This window comes from Nelumbo lutea, chromosome 8, assembly GCF_056320005.1.
Source record: "Nelumbo lutea isolate HS-2025 chromosome 8, American lotus-T2T, whole genome shotgun sequence".
Lineage (NCBI taxonomy): Eukaryota > Viridiplantae > Streptophyta > Magnoliopsida > Proteales > Nelumbonaceae > Nelumbo > Nelumbo lutea.
This window is the reverse complement of record NC_142691.1, coordinates 52,342,839-52,362,715: the sequence shown is the minus strand read 5'-3', so window position 1 is coordinate 52,362,715 and position 19,877 is coordinate 52,342,839. Positions and strand designations below refer to the sequence as shown.

The 19,877-nt window shown below is 39.2% G+C and overlaps 1 protein-coding gene across 6 annotated transcripts in view; it reads left to right on the top strand.

Moving 5' to 3' along the window:
* Nucleotides 1-19,877, top strand: part of NOF1 (U3 small nucleolar RNA-associated protein) — a 114,912-nt gene that overhangs the window by 10,362 nt on the left and 84,673 nt on the right. For 5 of the 6 annotated variants that reach the window (XM_088959283.1, XM_088959281.1, XM_088959282.1 and 2 more), the window contains 3 exons: nucleotides 6,747-6,854; nucleotides 7,814-7,949; nucleotides 14,737-14,825. In XM_088959283.1, coding sequence (XP_088815409.1) covers nucleotides 6,747-6,854; nucleotides 7,814-7,949; nucleotides 14,737-14,825 — 333 coding nt within the window. The remainder of the gene's footprint in view (nucleotides 1-6,746; nucleotides 6,855-7,813; nucleotides 7,950-14,736; nucleotides 14,826-19,877) is intronic. The other variant, XM_088959284.1, reaches the window with a different exon arrangement.

Genomic DNA, 19,877 nt, shown 5'->3' with positions numbered 1-19,877 from the left:
TATTATTAAGGGAATTGGTTTGCACCAAACCTCACTGGAAAGGAAGATCCAAAGGGAGCACAAGCAACCAGGGACTGAAGGAAGGAGGCACAAGAGAAAGAGCCTTTGGGGTCAGGAATCCAGATTCTTTCATTAGGAAGAGAAGGAATTACCACAACTGAATCAAGGATAAGCAGCAACTCGGATACAAGGGAACACTCGGCCTCTCTTAACCCATTTCTAAGACCCAAGTTCCATGGCACCCTTTAGAACAAAGGTAAAAGATGTAGGGTCATGTTTAAACAAAGGTAAGGAGTAAATAGAGGGGGAAGCATCTTTAAGAGTAGAGTCACCCACTCAAAGGTCCTTGCAAAAGAGAATTTTGGACACTGAATAGCAATCATACCTGACTCACTCAATGAAGATAGGCAAAACAGTATGGATAGCTTTCAAAGCAGAGGCCAAGGCATCCCAGCAAGTCAATGTGAATGGCTAAGATTTAAGGCAGATGGTCCATGTCAGGGGTATTCTCAATCAATTCATAGAGCAATTTGGGAAAATCAACTCCCTCAAAAGTGAAAGTTTTTGCCTGGGTAGTGTCCTAGGAAAAATGCTTAACTAAGGCTGTGTTTGGTTTGAAGGAAAAAGTAGGGAAACCTTTACAAATCTTGTATAGGTTTCCCTACATTTCCCTTCTTTTCTCTACCTTTTCTTTTTTTTTTTTGATCAATAACACTTTCATTAAATCATCAGTAGAAAATTTACAGGAGGAAGACAAACACACTTATCTTCCAAGAGTCACTAAGAGCCTTTTCCCTACCTTTTCCTTCAAACCAAACATAGCCTGAGGATCTGCTGGTCAGGGAAGGAGCTAATCTAGCAAACATGGATTGCTCCCTCTGCAATGCCGATAAGGAAATTGTGAATCATCTGTTCCTATTTTGTAGTTTTATTTTAAAGTCTGGAATCATTTTAGAAGTTTTGTTCCAACTGTTGGGTGCTTCCAGAACTTTGTGAAGGACCTGTTAGCAGGGTGGAGGATGCAAGGAATGTCCAAGAAAGGGAGAGCTTGCTGGGATGTGGTTCCCCTAGCAGTGTTGAGGACAATATGGTTTGAAAGGAATAGTAGACTTTTTGAGCAGAACTCGAATCCAGGAGGTGGTTATCAATTCTGCAATTGGCGTGTTGAGAGCAGGGCTGTCTACTCTTACATGTTTCAGTCTAGATGACCTCTCATCCACTTTCTTGACTGTAATTTTTTTTGGGGGTCCTTAAAAGAAAAATAGATTGCCTTTTATTGTTAAGTTGTTATGGTATGCCTATTTAGCAAGGGATAACCATGCAATTTTACTTAGGTGGTGTTTGGTAGCGTGTTCATCTCGTGGATGGACCATTTCGGTCCACGCCATGGGGTGAACTCGCTGTTCGGTTGGTCGTGGATGGGACCTGTCCACACTATGTCGTGGGCTGGCCCTGTCCACACCCCAAATTATCGGCAACGGCATTTTCTCGTGGAAGGGGTCGGTCCACAGTTCATTTTTTGATATCATGCTTCACATGCACCCTTCTAACCCTACATCATTTTACCGTTGAACCTGGGTCTCCACTGCCGAAGTTCTCTGCTGCTGTGCTCCGCCGCAAAGGGGTCCACTGAAGCTCTCCACTGCCAGTATGCATCTTTTTGTTGGTTTTTTTATTAGTGAAAAACACAGAGTGAAACATGGAACTCGAAGATTTGTTAGTGATCTTTTTGGGTCATTTCTTTGTTGTTGCTTTTGTTGTTTGGATACGTAGAGTTTATCATGGAACTTGAAGATTTGTTAGTGAAACAGATTTGCTTCTGTTGTTGTTGTTAGTGAAACAGTTTCAGCATGGAACTCGAAGATCTGCTTCTGTTATTGCATGCTTATTCTATTTTTTTTGGTTTCAACTCAGAAAAAGACCTTGTTCCAATCATGTTGGATTGGCTAGAAAATCCAATATCCAGGGCAATATTCCTTGCTTGTGAATCCTATGTCTTTTCTCAGTCTCATGCATTCCCTTTCTGACCCTCCTGTAACTCATCTATACCTGTCAGTATATTTGTCATGTTAACATGTCTTATATGCTAGAAATCTAGAAAGTAGGTTTCCCCTGTATCAAATTGCAGTTAACTCTTGAAGAATGTTGCTCACTGCAGTTTGAGGATTCCTACACTGTGACACTGCACTACTGCAAACCTGGGCAATATATATACATGTCATGGAATGTGTAATACTAATGTGTAACATCTCCATAGTCAATAGAAACTTGCTCTTATTATCTATTTGGACACCGTCATAAAGAGCTTGTGTCAGGCTACATTCTAGAAGGATTAATACATATAAAATTGATGAATTAATATTAAGATTTGAATAATGAAAGAATCTTCAAAGATTACATTCTTTTACAAGAATGCCAAAAGAGCAAGTTTCCCAACACATGTATGTTGGAAGGATAAACAATCTTTTACAAGAAATCTGGTAACCAAGATCCTTTTCCCTGCCTGTGCATGAAGAGGTGGATCCATTCAATAGGCATGGTCAGCAAGAATTTTTGGCAAGTACTGATTATCTCTCAAGTTATAGCTAAAACAAAGTGATTGTAAATATGCAGATGGCTGCTGTAGATGTTCTTAAAAGGTGAGCTGTTCATACAAACTCCCACTCAGAATGGGTTTTCATAGACTTATCACCAAGATCACTTTCACCATCTAACAATACATAGAAGTCCATGTGTAGAAGTAACCTTCCCTACTAGTTTCCATCTTTCGGTAGATAGTATAGGATCCTTTGTGCTTTCATGGAATTCCAAAACTCTAGGTAATGGCTTAGAAAACACATGTTCTTTATCGACAGCTTTACTTGAATCCTTGTGATCATAGTAGAGATTTTTGTTGGGCATTGCAATTAGGGATGGATTAAGTGGTAAATCTGCATTGACCCTAACCTATTGGGTTTGGGTCATGTTAGCCTTAATCAGGTCAGATCAGGTTGAGGTGGACCTGTGCCAATGCTTGTATGTATAACCTTGGTTGAAAATGGATGTTCTATATGTGAGATGGGTCATATCAGGTTTGGTATTGCATCTTTGTTCAGCTAGGTCTGGTTCAGTTGTACCAACCCCATGCCAAACATGACCCAAACCTGACCCATTGATATGTGAGACGGGTCGTATCAGGTCTGGTTCAGTTGTATTGTAGCTTAATTAAAAGGAAATCTCCCAAACTAGTGCAATAATCAGGCGGCTGCTTGGTGAAAGGTCCTGATACTGTAAACCAAAGGAGAGATGGGGCCCAAACATGAGCCAACATGGTCTAGAAAGTTTTTCAGGCCTATTAATTCAAGCATTATGCCTCTGTCTGTGTTTCATAGCACTTGATATTGTTTGTGGACCAAAGGGCATAAAGGTACATAAGTAACGAGTTTTTCGGGTCCACCCAAAAAGAATGAAGTTTCTGCTTTACTAAAACCCAATTAATTGGGTAACACTCCCAATTGAAGATGTTGCTCAAGTAGCACCACACAGTGATTATACAACCCATCATCAACACGCAGGACTTCATGGTGGTTCTATTATTTGCACTCTTCTTTTGTGAGTGCAACATACTTTGCAATCTTCTTCTTATCTGTCTTAAAATGGTGGTTCTATTATTTTTGTCTAAGTACTAATTGTAATGTTGGTGGTTTATCCATACACCAATTTGGGAAACTAGTGGACCAATATTTTGATGCTATGCTTGCAGAAATTGATATTTTTGGTTACCATTTTTGTTTATCATATAAATAATTTTTAATTTTTAAACTAATTTATTACCATTTTTGTAGAAATTGATATTTTTGGTTAATAATCAATTGACACAACCTTTTTTCCAATTTGTTTATCATATAAATTGTAAAATTAGACATTTATGATAAACTGTGTAGATACTTCATAAACTTAGTAGTCAATCAAGACTACAATCAGTCTTGAATCCCAACTGATTTCGGATTGAGGAAAGATAGAAGGAAGAGGGAGAAGGAAGAAGAAGAAGAAGCAGAAGCAGAAGTGCACAAGGGTTTTGAAAGGAGGGATAGATTGAATGATTCTGCCGCTGCCACTCTCTTAGTATTTATAGGTTATGTTCACTACATGAAGGAAAGGACAGAACTGCCCTTAATACTTACATGGAAAATAAAACAAATAAAAGACTAAAATAAATAACAAGTTGACTATCAACTAACACTGACATGACTAATAAAAGTTACACATGCTGTCATACGAACACAATGGGGACCACAGCCGTGGGGCCCACATCGGTGTTCTCTACACTCCCCCACAAGTTGGGAATAGATATTTATCATTCCCAACTTGAATAGGTCTGCCTCTAACTTCTTCCTTGGTACAACCTTGGTGAGAAGATCTGCGAGCTACATGTTGGAGGTGATATACGGGAGACACACTTCTTGTGATGAGACCCTTTCTCTGACAAAATGTCGATCAACTTTGATATGCTTAGTTCTGTCATGCTGCACCAAATTGTGGGCTATATTAATAGCCGTTTGATTATCACAATACAGCATCAAGGGCTTCTCATAGTCAATACCCAACTCTTCAAGTAGTGATTTCAGCCATAGGATTTCAGCCACTCCGTTAGCCATTGACCTGTATTCAGCTTCGGCACTAGAGCGGGAAACAATACTTTGTTTCTTACTCTTCCAAGAGACAAGGTTACCTCCCACAAGGGCACAATATCCAGAGGTAGACCTCCTGTCATCAGCACTCCCATCCCAATCAACATCTATATAGACCTCCACCTTCATGTGATTATTGTTCTTGAACAGTATACCTCTACCTGGGCATCTCTTCAAGTATGCTAATATCCTCTCTGCTGCAAGAAGATGAGTAGTTCTAGGGGAACGCATGTATTGGCTGACAACACTGACTGCATAACTGATATCTGGCCGAGTGAGGCAAGGATATAGGAGCTTTCCAACCAACCGTTGGAACATAACTTTGTCTTCAAGAGGCTCCTCACCCTCTGCACCGATCTTGTGATTCTGTTCAATGGGTGTATTGGCAGGCTTGACACCTAACTTTCCAATTTCCGCCAACAGATCTAGAACATATTTCCTTTGAGAGATAAAGATCCCCTGTTTAGATCTAGCAACCCCAATACCCAAAAGATATCGCAATGCACCAAGATCTTTCACCTCAAACTCTTGATGAATGAGCTGTTTGAGGGACTCAATCTCACTACTGTTATTCCCTATCACTACAATATCATCCACATATACAGCAAGCAGGGTCAAAGAAGAGTCTACCTTTTGAATGAACAGTGTATGATTTGATTGGGCCTGTACATAATCAAATTTTCCAAGGGCTAGTCTGAATCTATCAAACCAAGCTCTAGGGGACTGCTTTAATCCATACAATGCCTTATTTAGTTAGCAAACCTTCTTATTTGTCTCTGTATCATAGAATCCAGGGGGCAACTGCATGTAGACCTCTTCCTGTAAGTCTCCATTCAGAAAAGCATTTTTAACGTCCATTTGGAACAAGGGCCAAGATCAACTTGTTGCAAGGGCTAATAGAACTCGAATGGTGGTCATCTTGGCTACTGGGGCAAAGGTCTCCAAGTAGTCTATGCCATAAGTCTGAGTGAACCCCTTGGCAACCAACTGGGCTTTGTACTTTTCAATGGAGCCATCAACATTATGTTTCTAAGTAAATACCCATCTACATCCAATTGGTTTCCTTCCTTTGGGTAGGTCAACTAGCTCCCAAGTGTTATTTTTCAAAAGGGCATCAATTTCAACTTTCATTGCATCTTTCCACTCTGGAACTGATAAGGCTTCTTGCACTGTTCTGGGAATAGGGATATCAGTAATGGAAGTGAGATAGGACCTGTAAGAGGGAGACAGGCGATCATAGGATAGAAACTGGGAAATGCAGTGAGCTGTGGATGTGGTGCAGCGCCGTTTCCCTTTACGGACCGCAATAGGGAGGTCAAGGTCATCCGAAAAAGGAGGGGAAGTAGCAACAGTGATAGACTACAATCAGTTTTGAATCCCAATTGATTTCGGATTGAAGAAATATAGAAGGAAGAGGGAGAAGGAAGAAGTAGAAGCAGAAGTGCACAAGGGTTTTGAAAGGAGGGACAGATTGAATGATTCTGCCGCCGCCACTCTCTTAGTATTTTCAGGTTACGTTCACTACATGAAGGAAAGGACAGAACTGCCCTTAATACTTACATGGCAAATGAAACAAATAAAAGACTAAAATAAATAACAAACTGAAATAACAAGCTGACTACCAACTAACACTAACATTAATAAAAGTTACACATGCTGTCATACGAACACAGTGGGGCCCACATCCGTGGGGCCCACATCAGTGTTCTCTACAAACTTCATATAAGATACGTGGAATCAAAAAGTGTGGTGTGGACTGGTCCGCACCACGCCTACAGAACACCACTGTGGGTGTGGACTGGACCAGTCCACACAGTCTGTCTACAGTTCAGAACATTTGTGGACTGTGGTGTGGTGTAGACTGGTCCCTGCCACAGTGGTGTTGTGTGGACCAGTCTACACCCACCAATTTCTCATCCACACTTTTAATTTATTTCTTATTTTATTTGTTATTTAATCCTTTTTCTGAGAATAAACAAAATAGAGGACTGAATCTTACTTCGTATAAATATTTTGTCAAAAGATTTGTCGTTCAGTTTGGTAATGAAGTTTTATTTGTTTATTTATTTTACTCAGGGCATATGAGACCTAAGACACCTGAGAAAACTAACACAAGCAAGGATACGAGGAAGAATCAGCGTATTGAAAATAATGTTGCTCATAGCTCATCACCAAGTTCCTCAGGTATGATACATCTCTCTTGCAAGCATGTGGCTTTTTTATTCCTAAAATTTGAAACCTCCTTGAGATTCAAGGTCAATGAAAATTCATTTTGGTTCTTATAGTCTTGGCAGTATTAGTCATCACCTTAGATGATTTTAATGTGTACGAAACTGTTAGAGTGAGCCGAATAGGGGTAATTTAGTAATCTTATGTCAGTTAAGTACTTTGCTTATGTGGCTGTTTTATTAGAGTACTCTGCCCCACACTTAAGTGAGGGCAGTTTAGTCTTTGTAAGTGTAATTAGAACCTAATAAACACAAGGGGGTCGACTGAATGGGAGACTAATCAGTTCGACTAAACCCTCCTGTTCTCTCTTTCTCTTTCTCTTAATCCAACAAATAAAAAATTTGGAATATAGTAACTTAGATGGAGAAAACTAAATTAAAGTAAGTATTGAAGAAAGAGAATGTTAATTAAGAAATTTCTTTCTTGTGTCTTAAAATTTAATTAATGGTTAGATCCATAAATTTCTTATTTATATTTGGATTAGATTCCTTCGAAAAGTTTTGATTTAGATTTGAATCTTAACCAAACCGGTAGAAACCGCTAGTTTGGGAACCATCATATTTTTATATGAACCAAGACTGCAGCATTATACATTATTTTAGGGTTCTTTTGAAAAACTAAATTTGGCCAAGTGATACCTACAACTTGGCATGTTCAACCACTTAGTGGGTTTATTTAGGATGAATATTTCATCCTGCTGGGTTTTCCTACTATGGTATGATTTGGGGCCTGGAACACTGAGTAGAATCAACAGACATCAAAATGGGTTGGTTGGGTGTTTAATTTTAATATTAAAGTATACAAATTGTAAAGTTTAACTCTAAGCAAATGATACTTAGAAGTTGAATTAATGAACACAGCCATATTAAAAGATGCTTCCTTTCAAGAGTTGAGTTATTTTTATTTTAATGCAGGAAATTCCTCTGAGGATCATTGGAAGAGCACAACATCTGAAAGCGTATTAGTTTATAAGGAGCCTTCGGTGTATGATAACTTATTAATGACGTTGGGGTTGGGAAGTGAATCTCTTGCAAATGTGTATAAGAGGAGGTAATGGTCTTGCTCTTATAAGTGTATTTGTTCCTTTCTTTAACCTTTGATATGTATGGTTTATATTCCTTAAACTCTGTAGGTTTGTTATGCACATCTTGTGGTGATTCGTGGGGATTGGGAGAGAGAGAGAGAGTGAGAAAGAGAGAGGTACGGTTGAGAGGAAAAAGTCACTACTGGTTGCTGCCAGTTTTCTATTTATATTAACTTCATAAAAGAATAAAAAATTACAAGTAGTCCCCTGGCGGCATATCCTAGAATCAGAACAATAAGAAAAAAGAAGAAAAAACAAGTAACTGTAACTGTCCAACAGCCTACTAACAACAACTATAAAGTAACAATTAAGTCAGCCTTACAACACTCCCCCTCAAGTTGGGCTGAAGATGTCTATCAAGCCCAGCTTGTCACAACTCTTTGTGTCGCGAGCATGGAAGCCCCTCTGTTCCTTGGAGTTGACATAAGAGATGCAAATTTCCCTTTTTTCCAGTTTCTCCCTTATGAAGTGTTTATCCACCTCAATGTGCTTGGTCCTCTCATGTAGGACTGGGTTGTTGGTGATGTTTATTGCAGCCTTGTTGTCACAGTACGGGGGCATAGGACTATGAACAACAACTCCAAACTCCCCTAGAAGGTTCTTTAGCCAAAGGACTTCAGCCACCCCATGTGCCATAGCTCTATATTCAGCTTCGACACTTGATCTTGCTACCACACTTTGCTTCTTGCTCTCCCTGGTCACTAGATTTCCTCCCACAAATGTGCAATACCCACTAGTGGACTTTCTATCATCCACAACTCATGCCCAATCAACATCTATAAAGACTTCCACCTTTAGGTGATTGTGTTTACTGAATAGTAGGTCTGTTCCTGGATATTTCTTCAAGTCTAAGGACTCTCTCTACTGCCTCCACGTGTGGTTTCTTAGGAGAGTGCATAAACTTGCTCAGGACCCCAACGGAATAGGCAATGTCTGGATGGGTCATGGACAGATAAATCAACTTTCCCACTAACCTTTGGAACTACTTCACATCTTTCAGAGGTTCACCAACACAGTCACCTAGATTGTGGTCCACATCCATAGGAGTATCTGCCGGCCTTGCACCTAACTTACCCGTATCCCGTAATAAATCAAGGGTGTATTTCCTTTGAGAGACAAATATACCCTTTTCTAAGCAGGCAACTTCAATCCCAAGGAAATACTTCAGGAGGCCTAGATCTTTCACTTCAAATTTAGATGCAAGGAATTGTTTCAAGTTTTGTATCTCTAAGCTCCAATTTCCTATAATGATGATATCGTCTGCATACACTATCAATACAACAACCTGTTCCTGACATCTCTTCACAAAGAGTGTGTGATCAGACTGACATTGTTTGAATCCCATCTCTTGAACTACCATGTGAAACTTACTGAATTAGGCTCTGGGAGACTGTTTTAAGCCATAGAGAGACCTTCGTGGCTTGCACACCTTATTTTCACTTCCCTTGGCACAGAATCTAGGAGGTTGAATCATGTATACCTCTTCTTCTAAGTCACCATTCAGGAAAGCATTCTTTATGTCCAGTTGATGCAATTCCTAGTCAAGATTAGCAGCTAAGGATAGGAGAACCCTAATTGAGTTCATCTTAGCCACTAGGGCAAAAGTCTCATCATAGTCAACCCCGTATACTTGTGTGTACCCTTTGGCTACTAATCTTGCTTTGTACCTTTTAATTGTTCCATCTGCCTTGTGCTTAAAGTTGATGACATACGCAACTGCAAGTATAGCATCCACCCAAAACCTTTTTGGGACATTCATGTGTAACATCATCCCGCGGGATACCTCAAGAAGGTGTTTGTTTTTCCTTTCTGCAACACCATTTTGTTGTAGTGTTCTGGCGCATGAGCTCCTATGAATAGATCCGTGGGAGGCGAAGAACTCATTGAGCTCCCCATGGAAGTAATCTTTTTCATTATCAGATTGGAAGATCTATAATTCCACATGGAACTGCGTAAACACCATCCTTTGGAAGTCTTTCACTATCTTTGGAACTTTGTCTCTGCTACGCATAGGAATTACCCATGTATAGCGAGAGTAATCATCGATCAATGTAATAAAATACTTATATTCGCCCTCATAGATTACATTTGTAGGCCCCCATACATAAGAATACACAACATGAAAAGGAACATTTGATCTTTTATTACTTAAGGGAAAAGTTGTTCTACATTGTTTGCTCAACTGACACGTTTGACACATGAACTCTGATATTGAACATGACTTAAATAAAACTGGAAACAAAGGTTTTATTATTTCGAAAGAAACATGACCTAAACGACTATGCCACAAAAAAAAATTGACTCTTATTTGACTGACTATGCGACTTTGAGGATGACACCGAGAGACTAGCTTTGTTGTCGAGCATGTAGAGACCATCCACTAGGCTTCCTCTACCAATCGTCCTCCCAGAAGTTAGATCCTGAAAAACACACGAGTTAGCAAAAAAGGTCACATTACAATTCAAGGAGCTTGTAATGCTACTAATTGAAATCAAGTTTATGGGAAGCTGAGGGACATGCAATACACAATTCAGGTTAAGGCCATGGGGAAGGGATATTGATCATTGGCCTGCAATGGAAGAAAAAGAGCCATTTGCAAGTCTCACTCTATCCCTTTCTGACAAAAGGCTATAAGACTGAAGCAAGTTAGGCTTACCGGTCATGTGGTTGGAGGCCCCTGAGTCAATGATCCAAGGGGAATCTGTGGGAGTGACATGGAACGCAGAAGCCATATTACCTGAAGTAGAGGGAGTACCAGTGACTGAGCTGTCCATTTGCCGCAAGGCCCTACCATAAGATTCCAAGTGCTCTCTGAAGGAATTCATTATATCCTCCTTGGGGTCAGACTTATTAGGGTGGTCTCGGGTATTACTGGCACCTTGAGTATCTTGGGTTTCCACATGTGCTGTGCTCATTTTCTTCAGATGACCTTTACCCTGTTCTTGATTCTTTGCTGCTCACTTGGGTTTCTCGTGGATGTCCCCACAAGTGTCCTGTGTATGTCACAGTGGGTACAGAACAACTTATCTTTATCATCCGCCTTCTTAGGGTCACTTTTCTTTCCCATGGAGCTATTATTCATTGCAGCAAGGCAACTTGTTGCTCCCTCTCAGCTGTATCCATCACATTACCCCTGCTTTCTTCAGATTGGACAAGGGAGTATTACCTCGTGAACCATAGGCAACTCTTTGCTTCCTAGAATCTGCACCCTCAATGGTTCATATGTAGGGTTCAGTCCCAACAAGAAAGCAAACACCCGTTGCTGAGAGACCAGCTTCCTGTAGGCCTTAGCATCATCATCGTGCTTCCACTCTATGGCTTGATAATGGTCCAATTCCTTCCATATGGAGGTAAGGGCTGAATAGTATGAAGACAAGCTACGGTTTCCCTACTTACATGTTGAGGATTCAGCTTGCAACTGGTAAATCTTGGCGTAATGCCTTTGCTCAGAATAGGTAGTTCCGACCTGTTCCCAGATCTCACTAGCGGTGTCTACCCACATAAAATTCTTTTTCACATCAGGTTCCATGGCTGCGAGGAGCCAAGACATCACCATACTGTTTTCTTGGTCCCACCTATCATGTTCAGCCGTATCACCCTTGGGTTCTTTCACCTTTCCATTGATGTAACCAGCTTTACCCCTTGCCGTTACATAGAGTTTTACACTCTTAGCCCACTCCAGGTAGTTCAGATCGTTTAAAGGGGTAATTGGCATGGGAAAAACCATGTTTTCACCTTCCATACCCGCTGTGCTGCGGGTTGGTGTAGCCCCCGATGAAGTTAATTCATGACTTGCCATCGAATACTACTGAAAACCAGTCCAAATACCACCCAACAACACTGCCGCCACAATCAGAATGTGAGCAACTCAGGGTTTACTCTTCGAATGTGAGCAAAAGAACATTAAATACTGCTGAGAACAAAGGGAATACTGCTGAGAACAAGGGGTTCAGTCAACACAACGTCCAAACAGAACAATAAACCAGTCCGGTAATCAGTTCAGCACCACCAATACAGAAATTACAATCAGTCTGACTGTAGTTCACACACTCTAACCATCCAGCGTCCAAACAGATAACTATATAATCAAGGCATGAGCCCTACACACCATCGGCCAAAGAAGTCTGAGACTAACTAAAACAAAAAACACACCTGTTCAGCACTTTGTACGAAGGTGCTAATCTGAATTTGGCTTCACAGCATCGAACAGAGGAGTCTGCACCAGCATCACCCTTCTCCGACTATGGTTTTCTTGCTATTACGACCAAGAAAAAGAAATTACAAAAGCTGCCGCCAGAAACTGCTAGGGTTTCTGCAGAAACAGCCACGTCCAAACACTTTTTTTTAAATATAGGGCAGGAGGGATCGTAGGCCTTTTTCAACCCAGAAAACCTGCTCTGATACCATGTGGTGATTCGTGGGGATTGGGGGGGGAGAGAGAGAGAGAGAGAGAGAGGTACGGTTGAGAGGAAAAAGTCACTACTGGCTGCCGCCAGTTTTCTATTTATGTTAACTTCATAAAAGAATCAGAAATTACAAGTATGCCCCTGGTGGCATATCCTAGAATCAGAACAATAAGAAAAAAGAAGAAAAAACAAGTAACTGTAACTGTCCAACAGTCTACTAACAGCAGCTATAAAGTAACAATTAAGTCAGCCTTACAACATTACTTTTTATTCTTTCTTTGATAAATAAAGTATAGATTCATTAAAACAAAAAGAAAGCACTTATCAAAAAAAAAAAAAAAAAAACAAAAAGAAAGCACAATAGGAAGGTGATGAGAAATCACCCGAGAGAAGAAAGCAACAGAACAAGAACAACCAATTCACGCACATTGAAAAAAGTCATGCTACAAACACATGAAGAAACAAAAGAAAAATCACAAAAACCTCCCTGACTGAGAAACACATCAATCTTCCCCTTCAAACGCTTCATCCCACTTGTCTCCTTCCTCATTCGATGCCTCTCCTCATTCAATTGTAGGTTTCACTCGTATATGTGCATTGATAATTTGGGAGAGTTTGTTATGTTTTATGGAAGGTTAAGTATTGATGCTGATATGCAGCTTAGCTATGATTTTCCATGCCTTTTGTGTGATTATATCTCTTTTTTTGTGTTAAATGATTAATTTATTAAAAGCAAGGAATTTTAATTGTGGTTACTTATCAAAAAATAAATAAATAAAGAAAATCAAGAGATTAAAATCATTACAAGTAGCCCTTAGAGAAGCACAAGTTGCGACCTCACCAGATCAAAGATAAATACAAACTAAAGACAGAAGCAGATGAAATGTAGGACGAAATTGAAAGGTCATCCAGGTGAGAAAGTTAAATGCGGTTTCTTTCTCTTCATCTTCCGTAGCAAGGAGGAGGCAAACGAAATTCTGGGTAGAGAAATTTCAATGTTCAGGTCGTCGGAGCTCAGGTTGGGTAGATGGAATCCGTTAGTGGGGCAATTAGAGAAGTTGGTAGCAAGAATCTTGTCTGGATTAATGTCCTAGAGATTCCACTCCATGAATGGAATCTAAATGCTTTTCGTGCTATCGGAAATGCTTGCTGTTGCTTTAGAAGAGTGGATGCCCAAATATTTAAGCTTAAAAACTTGGCAGCAGCAAGAATTTTGGTCGAGGCAGAGAACATACATCTTACCCCCCTGAGTATGGCATTAAACTTTGCTGGATAGTGGTACGACTTGAGGTTGGTTATTAAAGGATGCATCCTGTTTGTTGGATTCAGGAGGATTCAATGGTCTTGCCTGATCGAATCCAGGAGTTAGATTACCCTGCATAGGAAATTAGGATGCTAGATGAACCTGAGAATGCAAATCGGGAGGAGGAAGATGATGGAAAGCAAAAGGTCAGGGAGTTGGAAGGACAAGAGGAAGAGAGAGGGGAGACGTGGGAAAAGCGGGGGGTGGGGGGTGGGGGTAAAAGGTAATTTTGTAGTTGTGAACTGAAGAAGCTTTTTTACAGGGGATCGCTTCTGAGAAGCCTTTTAACTCCTCGAGAAAGGATCTGGAGGAGATGCGCCCTCCATGTATAGTTTTCTCGGAAAAGGGACACTTGGAGGACCAGCAGGAGGAGATTGTTTTAAAAGGGGGAGGGGGCGATTAGAAGGGGAACGGACTGTCACCAGTTGGTGACAAGGAGCGAGGTGTGAAAAGAGTTCACCGTTTAAATAGGTTAGTGGTAAACTTTAAAAGAGGGTCGAGAATCAAGAGAAGGGCAAACAAGAGGGGTAAAATCGGAAGAAGAATCTCCTTTTTGAAAAGAGTTCTCTTGTTTTAGAGCAGAAATTATGTTCAAATGATTTTGGAGGTCTAAAAGATTTTGGTGACTGGTTTCCCAAATGCTGCTTTCTTCTATTTTTTTCCTTTTCTTTTTAATAACATCTTATTACTCAATAAAAATGTTTCACATCCAATATTGGGATCATATTCTATTTTTCCCTTTCTGTTGATACATTAGATGTTCTGCATCCAAATTTGGAGTTAGTTGGTTTAAGAATGTTTACTACAATTATATATTTACTTGTATTTTTCTTATCTTAATGAGTTGTTTCCTGTATTGAGGAGAAGTGCTTATGTTTTCTGATTCCACAATTTAAAGTAATTATAATTGATGTTCTGTTATTGTGGAACTTGTAAATCCTTTTGCTAGTTTGTTGCTTAAGTTCCTTTTGTTTCTTAGAGAATAATCCATTGAAGAGTTAAACAAATGATTTCTGAGTTGATTTGTTCATCCATTGTGTGAAGAAAAAAAGAAGAAGAAGGTAGAAGTGATACCGAGGAAGAGGAAGACTATGCTTTTGAAATGTCTGGCGGGTCTGAAGAAGAGAATAGTGGTGAGGAAGTTAGTTTCTATTTTCTAGCTCCTGTATTTGTGTAGGATGATCTATTTAATATGAAATAAACCTTGTTTTAGTGGTATATATGCTTTCTGTATTATCAGTGGTATTTAAGTCGATATTATGTGGAACTTAGAAAAAGTAATGAGTCCTTTCAAGTTCTGTTAGTATTATAGACATGGGTTTTGGTTATTCTTGTTATGGTCTAAATTAGAAAAAAGGTGGCTATTATCTATTCTTAGTAGGGTTTGAGAATAGTAGATTTGAGCTTGTCCATTGTCACTGTAAGTAATTTTTTTTGATTAGTTACAGTAAATTACAATTTTATTAAATGTGAAAAGAAGTGTTTGGATGAAATATCTATGACAACACTACCATGTAAATCATGCAATTGATGTCTCATTCTGAGAAGCTTTGAACATTTTCTTGAGGAAGAATTCTCTTTCTGTTTCTGAACTTCTGCTTTTATCTGTTGATAAACCTTAAGGTTGTATTCTTCTAATCTTCTTCTCCTACTCAATCTTTCTTCTTATTCTAACTTGGGGCTGCTTTTCTGGTGCTTTGCTTTGGTTTTCTTCTTGTTTCTTGACCATATTGCTCGTATCAGAGCCCAGGAAACTGGATCTGAAGCTTGGATCCACAGCCACTCATAAAAAAAGTTCATGAAGGTAGATGAAATCAAACTCAGAAAGGAGAGATGTTGGAAATAAGGTATTTGATTGAAGATTTGTTGTTGGCTGTTTAACCACTGTAGTGATGGGAGCAAGCAAAGGTCTGTATGGAGATTCTAGAAGGTTGATGTGAATCTTCAGGCATAACGGGAGGTGGTAATGAAGTTGAAGGAAATGAAGAAAACACAGGGTGGAACTCTCTCAGGAACTGAAGACGCACTAAGGGCTTGTGGCGTACAACCTCCATTGGCTACCTCTGAACAGGGTAATTCCTTGACGACTCTGTCTCGCTCAAAAGAAATCTTGAAAGAAGTTCCAGCCTGCAACACCAAAGAGCACAAGGGCAGGGAGGAAAATCAGTTCAAGAGAAGGAAAGTTGGCAGGAGAAAGTATACAGGGCTTAGCAGACCAAATTTTGAAAGGAGTGGGTTAACAAGAATTTCATGTGGCCAGAGAAAGAAAATGAGAATGATGTATCTGGGTGATTGCCAAGTTTGACAAAAATGGTAGGAAGAGGATAGTAGGTAGAACAGGTACAACTTTTGATGACTGCCCATATTCTCCAGTGAGCGGTGATGCCGGGCATCTTCCTCAGGTCAGTAAGGATCTTGACGGGATTTGTGGTTCCTCCAAGCCCAGGGTTTCAGTTGTGATGCCTCTAAAGGCTAGATGTGATTCCAGAAAATCAGATTTGATGACACCAGAATTTCTAGGGGAGGAGACAATTAGGAAAAGAAATGTTAGTGCCGATGTTGTGCTGGAAAATGAAGGTGAGGTTACAAGAAAAGAAGTGTCAGCCGGTGAAGGATCCCCTGAAGGGGTGAAAACCTTGTAGAGGATAGGATAGTGTGCTTTACAAGGAGGTAAGGTTGGAAGGTGGGCATCGATTTGGGAAGAGGGAGCAATCTTGAGGAGGAACAGACTAACAAGATGACCAATAAGTTATGTAATTTGAGAAACCATAAATTCGTACATGCAATGAAGATTTTTTCAAGGCTAAAGCTCGGCTTGGTGGGGGCAGGACCTACAAAAAAATACAAATGGGTGTACAGGGGGAATAGAGTGAGAGGCAACGGGACATACGGTACAGATCATAGGGAGGCACTGAAGCAAATTCAGTCTTCTGTACCCCTTCAGACAAACAAAGGAACATTAGGACAGCGAACTGACTGGTGTCGAGCCTGACTCGGGTGCAAACAGGTTGCTGCAAAGTACTGATAGTATTAATGGAGATTCAGGCGGTGTAGCCCTCCAAAACTCTGTGTAGAGAGAGGTTATGATTGGGAAAAGTCAGGGCCTGTGTGTTTCTTGGGGGGTGTGAGGGGTTTGCTAGGAGGGCCTTCGAGGAATTTGAAAAAAGAAAAAAAGGAAGAAAAATTGAAGAAAAAACAAGGGATGGGATGAGGATGTTTCAGACCAGGAGGATATTCTCATGGATGAAGATTGAAGGGGGGTTTTTGATGTCGGTCGCCTGTTGCTGTCGGTTTCGTTGGAGATCTGTTTTGGGTATGTTCAGGGTAATTTGCTCTGTTTTGGTTGGGTTTTTCCTGTTTGTAATCTGTGGGTTCTTTTGGTTTATTTTGGGTATATGGGAGTGTTTTTGCTCTTTGGTGATATCTTATCACCTCTGTTGTATTCGGTGTTTTAAAAGGAATTTGATTAGAAAAAAAAGTTAACCTGCAACTCAAGGATTTGGTTATGCAACTAATAGATAAAAGGTTGGTAAGAAATTTGGGAATATGATAGACCGAATGTAGGAGAACCCCATTTTGTAAGGGTACAGTACCTTGGCCAGTAAATGGTGGTGTGAGAACCATTAGCTAGCCTAACTTTGTCTCTTCTTGAAAGTAAACAATATGCTGAAACAAGGTTCAAATTATTGGAAATGCCAAGTCTATCGAAAGACAAATTTAAGAGACGTATCGGGATATATGCATGGATGTGGACGAAAAATTAAGATACACATAGAAATGCTGGAAACACTATAGAGACTCCAGTAAATCATAAAAGTATATCAATTACATTAAATATAAGGCTTAAATGTGCTATTTATACATAAAAATCACATACTTTAGTGATTTTTATGAAAAAATATACCATAATCAACATACAAGAACAAAAGAGTATTCTCTACTAAGGTTCTAACTACAAAATATAAGCCTAAGAATTATTTAATGAAACACTTTATATATTTTTTTAAACAATTATTTATTTCTTATTCAAACAATTATTTTATTTTTTATTCCAAAAATTATAACAAAAATTAAAAAAAATAAAAATGTAACAGAAAAATAACTTTATGAATGTGATAGATGATCCGTAGATTTGCAACATGGTAAACATTATGGTTAGATCACACTAAAAATTCGAAAAAAATAAATGTGTTTATTCTAAAAATTATAAAAAAATAATATTTTACAATAAATTTCAATAGATCTATGAATTAAAAATTAGGAGAATATATTTTGTTTCACAGAAATTACAGAAATTTCTTCATACTAAATGAAAAAAATTAATATTTTTTATTCAAAAAAATTTTAAGCAATGAATATTTTACAAGAAATTTCAATGGATCTATGGATATGGTAGATCACCCATAGATCTATGTCACTATTGTTCTTCATGTGCAGATTACACCAAAAATATAAAATTTTATTTTTTGTTGTTATTTTATATTTTTCTAAATTTTCTTCAAAAAATTAAATGGATCTATTTAAAGCACAAAAAAGATAGGATTTTCAGCATAAGGAGAGTATATCAATATATATAGAAGCATTTCCAAGCATTAAAAAACACAAAATATTGTAACATATTATCAAATAAATTGAAAAAATGTTTATTTTTGAAAATTTTGAAAAAAATTGAAAATAAACTTGAAAAACGTTGAGGAGGTTGTTTTTGGTTTTTGTTTAAAAGATTTTACAATCCAAGAATGTGTAGGGATGATGTGGTGAGTTTGGTAGAGAAAGAAGGCTTTTGTAGAGAGTTAGAAGCCTTTTTTCTCAAACGTTTTTAATTTGATTTTTGCCTACAGGAAACCCATATTGTATCAGCCGATATAGGTCCTATACACCCTGATACACCTTGATACGGGCCCAATGCACATACACCCCTGATATGGGGTTAGCACAATGAAAAGACATGTTACAAAATTCTTCCCAGAATGTTGTGGTTGCTTCTTTTGGAAGGACTGAGTTTTTCTGCTTGCCTTTCAGGTCCCAACATGTCTCTATGGTATGCCTGAGTCTACCACAATGAGTACATTTTAACTTATATTTGTCAACTTCTCTAGTCATCTTCATCCTTACACCACCCTTTCTATTTCCATCACCTCCCTTGGCCAAGAGAGCAACCTACTGCTCCCCCTCTGGAGGATTCATTACTATCCTCCTACTTTCCTCAGGCTGAACTGGAGAGCACACTTCTTGAAGTGGTGCGAGATCCTTACTCCCTAAAATTTGAACTTGAATTGGCTCATAACTAGGAATAAGGCGAGCCAAGAAGGCAATTACTCGCTACTGATTCACAAGTTTCCTGTACTCTTTTGCATCTGATTCATTCTTCCAGTCAACAGTTTGATAATAATTATCAAATTCCTCCCACATTGAGGTAAGGGAAGAATAGCAGGACGACAAACTTTCTCCCCTTGTTTACAAGTACCCTTACCTTGATCCCAAATTGTGTCTGCTCGGAAAAAATACCCTTACCTTGATCCAAATTTCCTATGCTGTATCAGCCCATGCAAACTTCTTCCTCAAGCTAGGGTGAATAGAGGTCATGAGCCAAGACATAATCAAATAATTGTCTTCATCCCACTTATCAGAAGCTGTACCAGTCTCCTTGGATTGAGGGACATCACCAAACAGATATCCAAGCTTTCCTCCTGAGCCCACATACAGTTTAACACTTTTCAACCACTCTAGATAATTCAGTCCATCATGGACAGTAATATCAACAGGGAAACCCCAACTTTCAGCCCCTGGACTGACCATATTCTGATCTTCAGTGACTTCAGATATGGCGGAATCATCAGTAGACATTGCCCAAAAACAACAAACATAATAACCACACAAAAACTTGTACCAGAAGATAAAAACAGCACCAACAAGAGAAGACAGGCCTGTTTGTCTGTCAATGGCACACTTCTAGGAACCGGAAGACAAAGAACTCCTTCCAGTAGTAGAAAACAACTTCAAACATCACCAATCCAAAAAATGAAAGAAAAAACCCTTCAGCCGAATCTCACAGGTTATATAGTGCCTACAGTTTGATCTTCAAGGAAAAAAGACACTTCAAACATCAAATACAGCACTGATAGTTTAAACACTTGAGAGGGTCTACTTGGATCAATCTATAGCTGATTGTAGAGTTTGGTCCC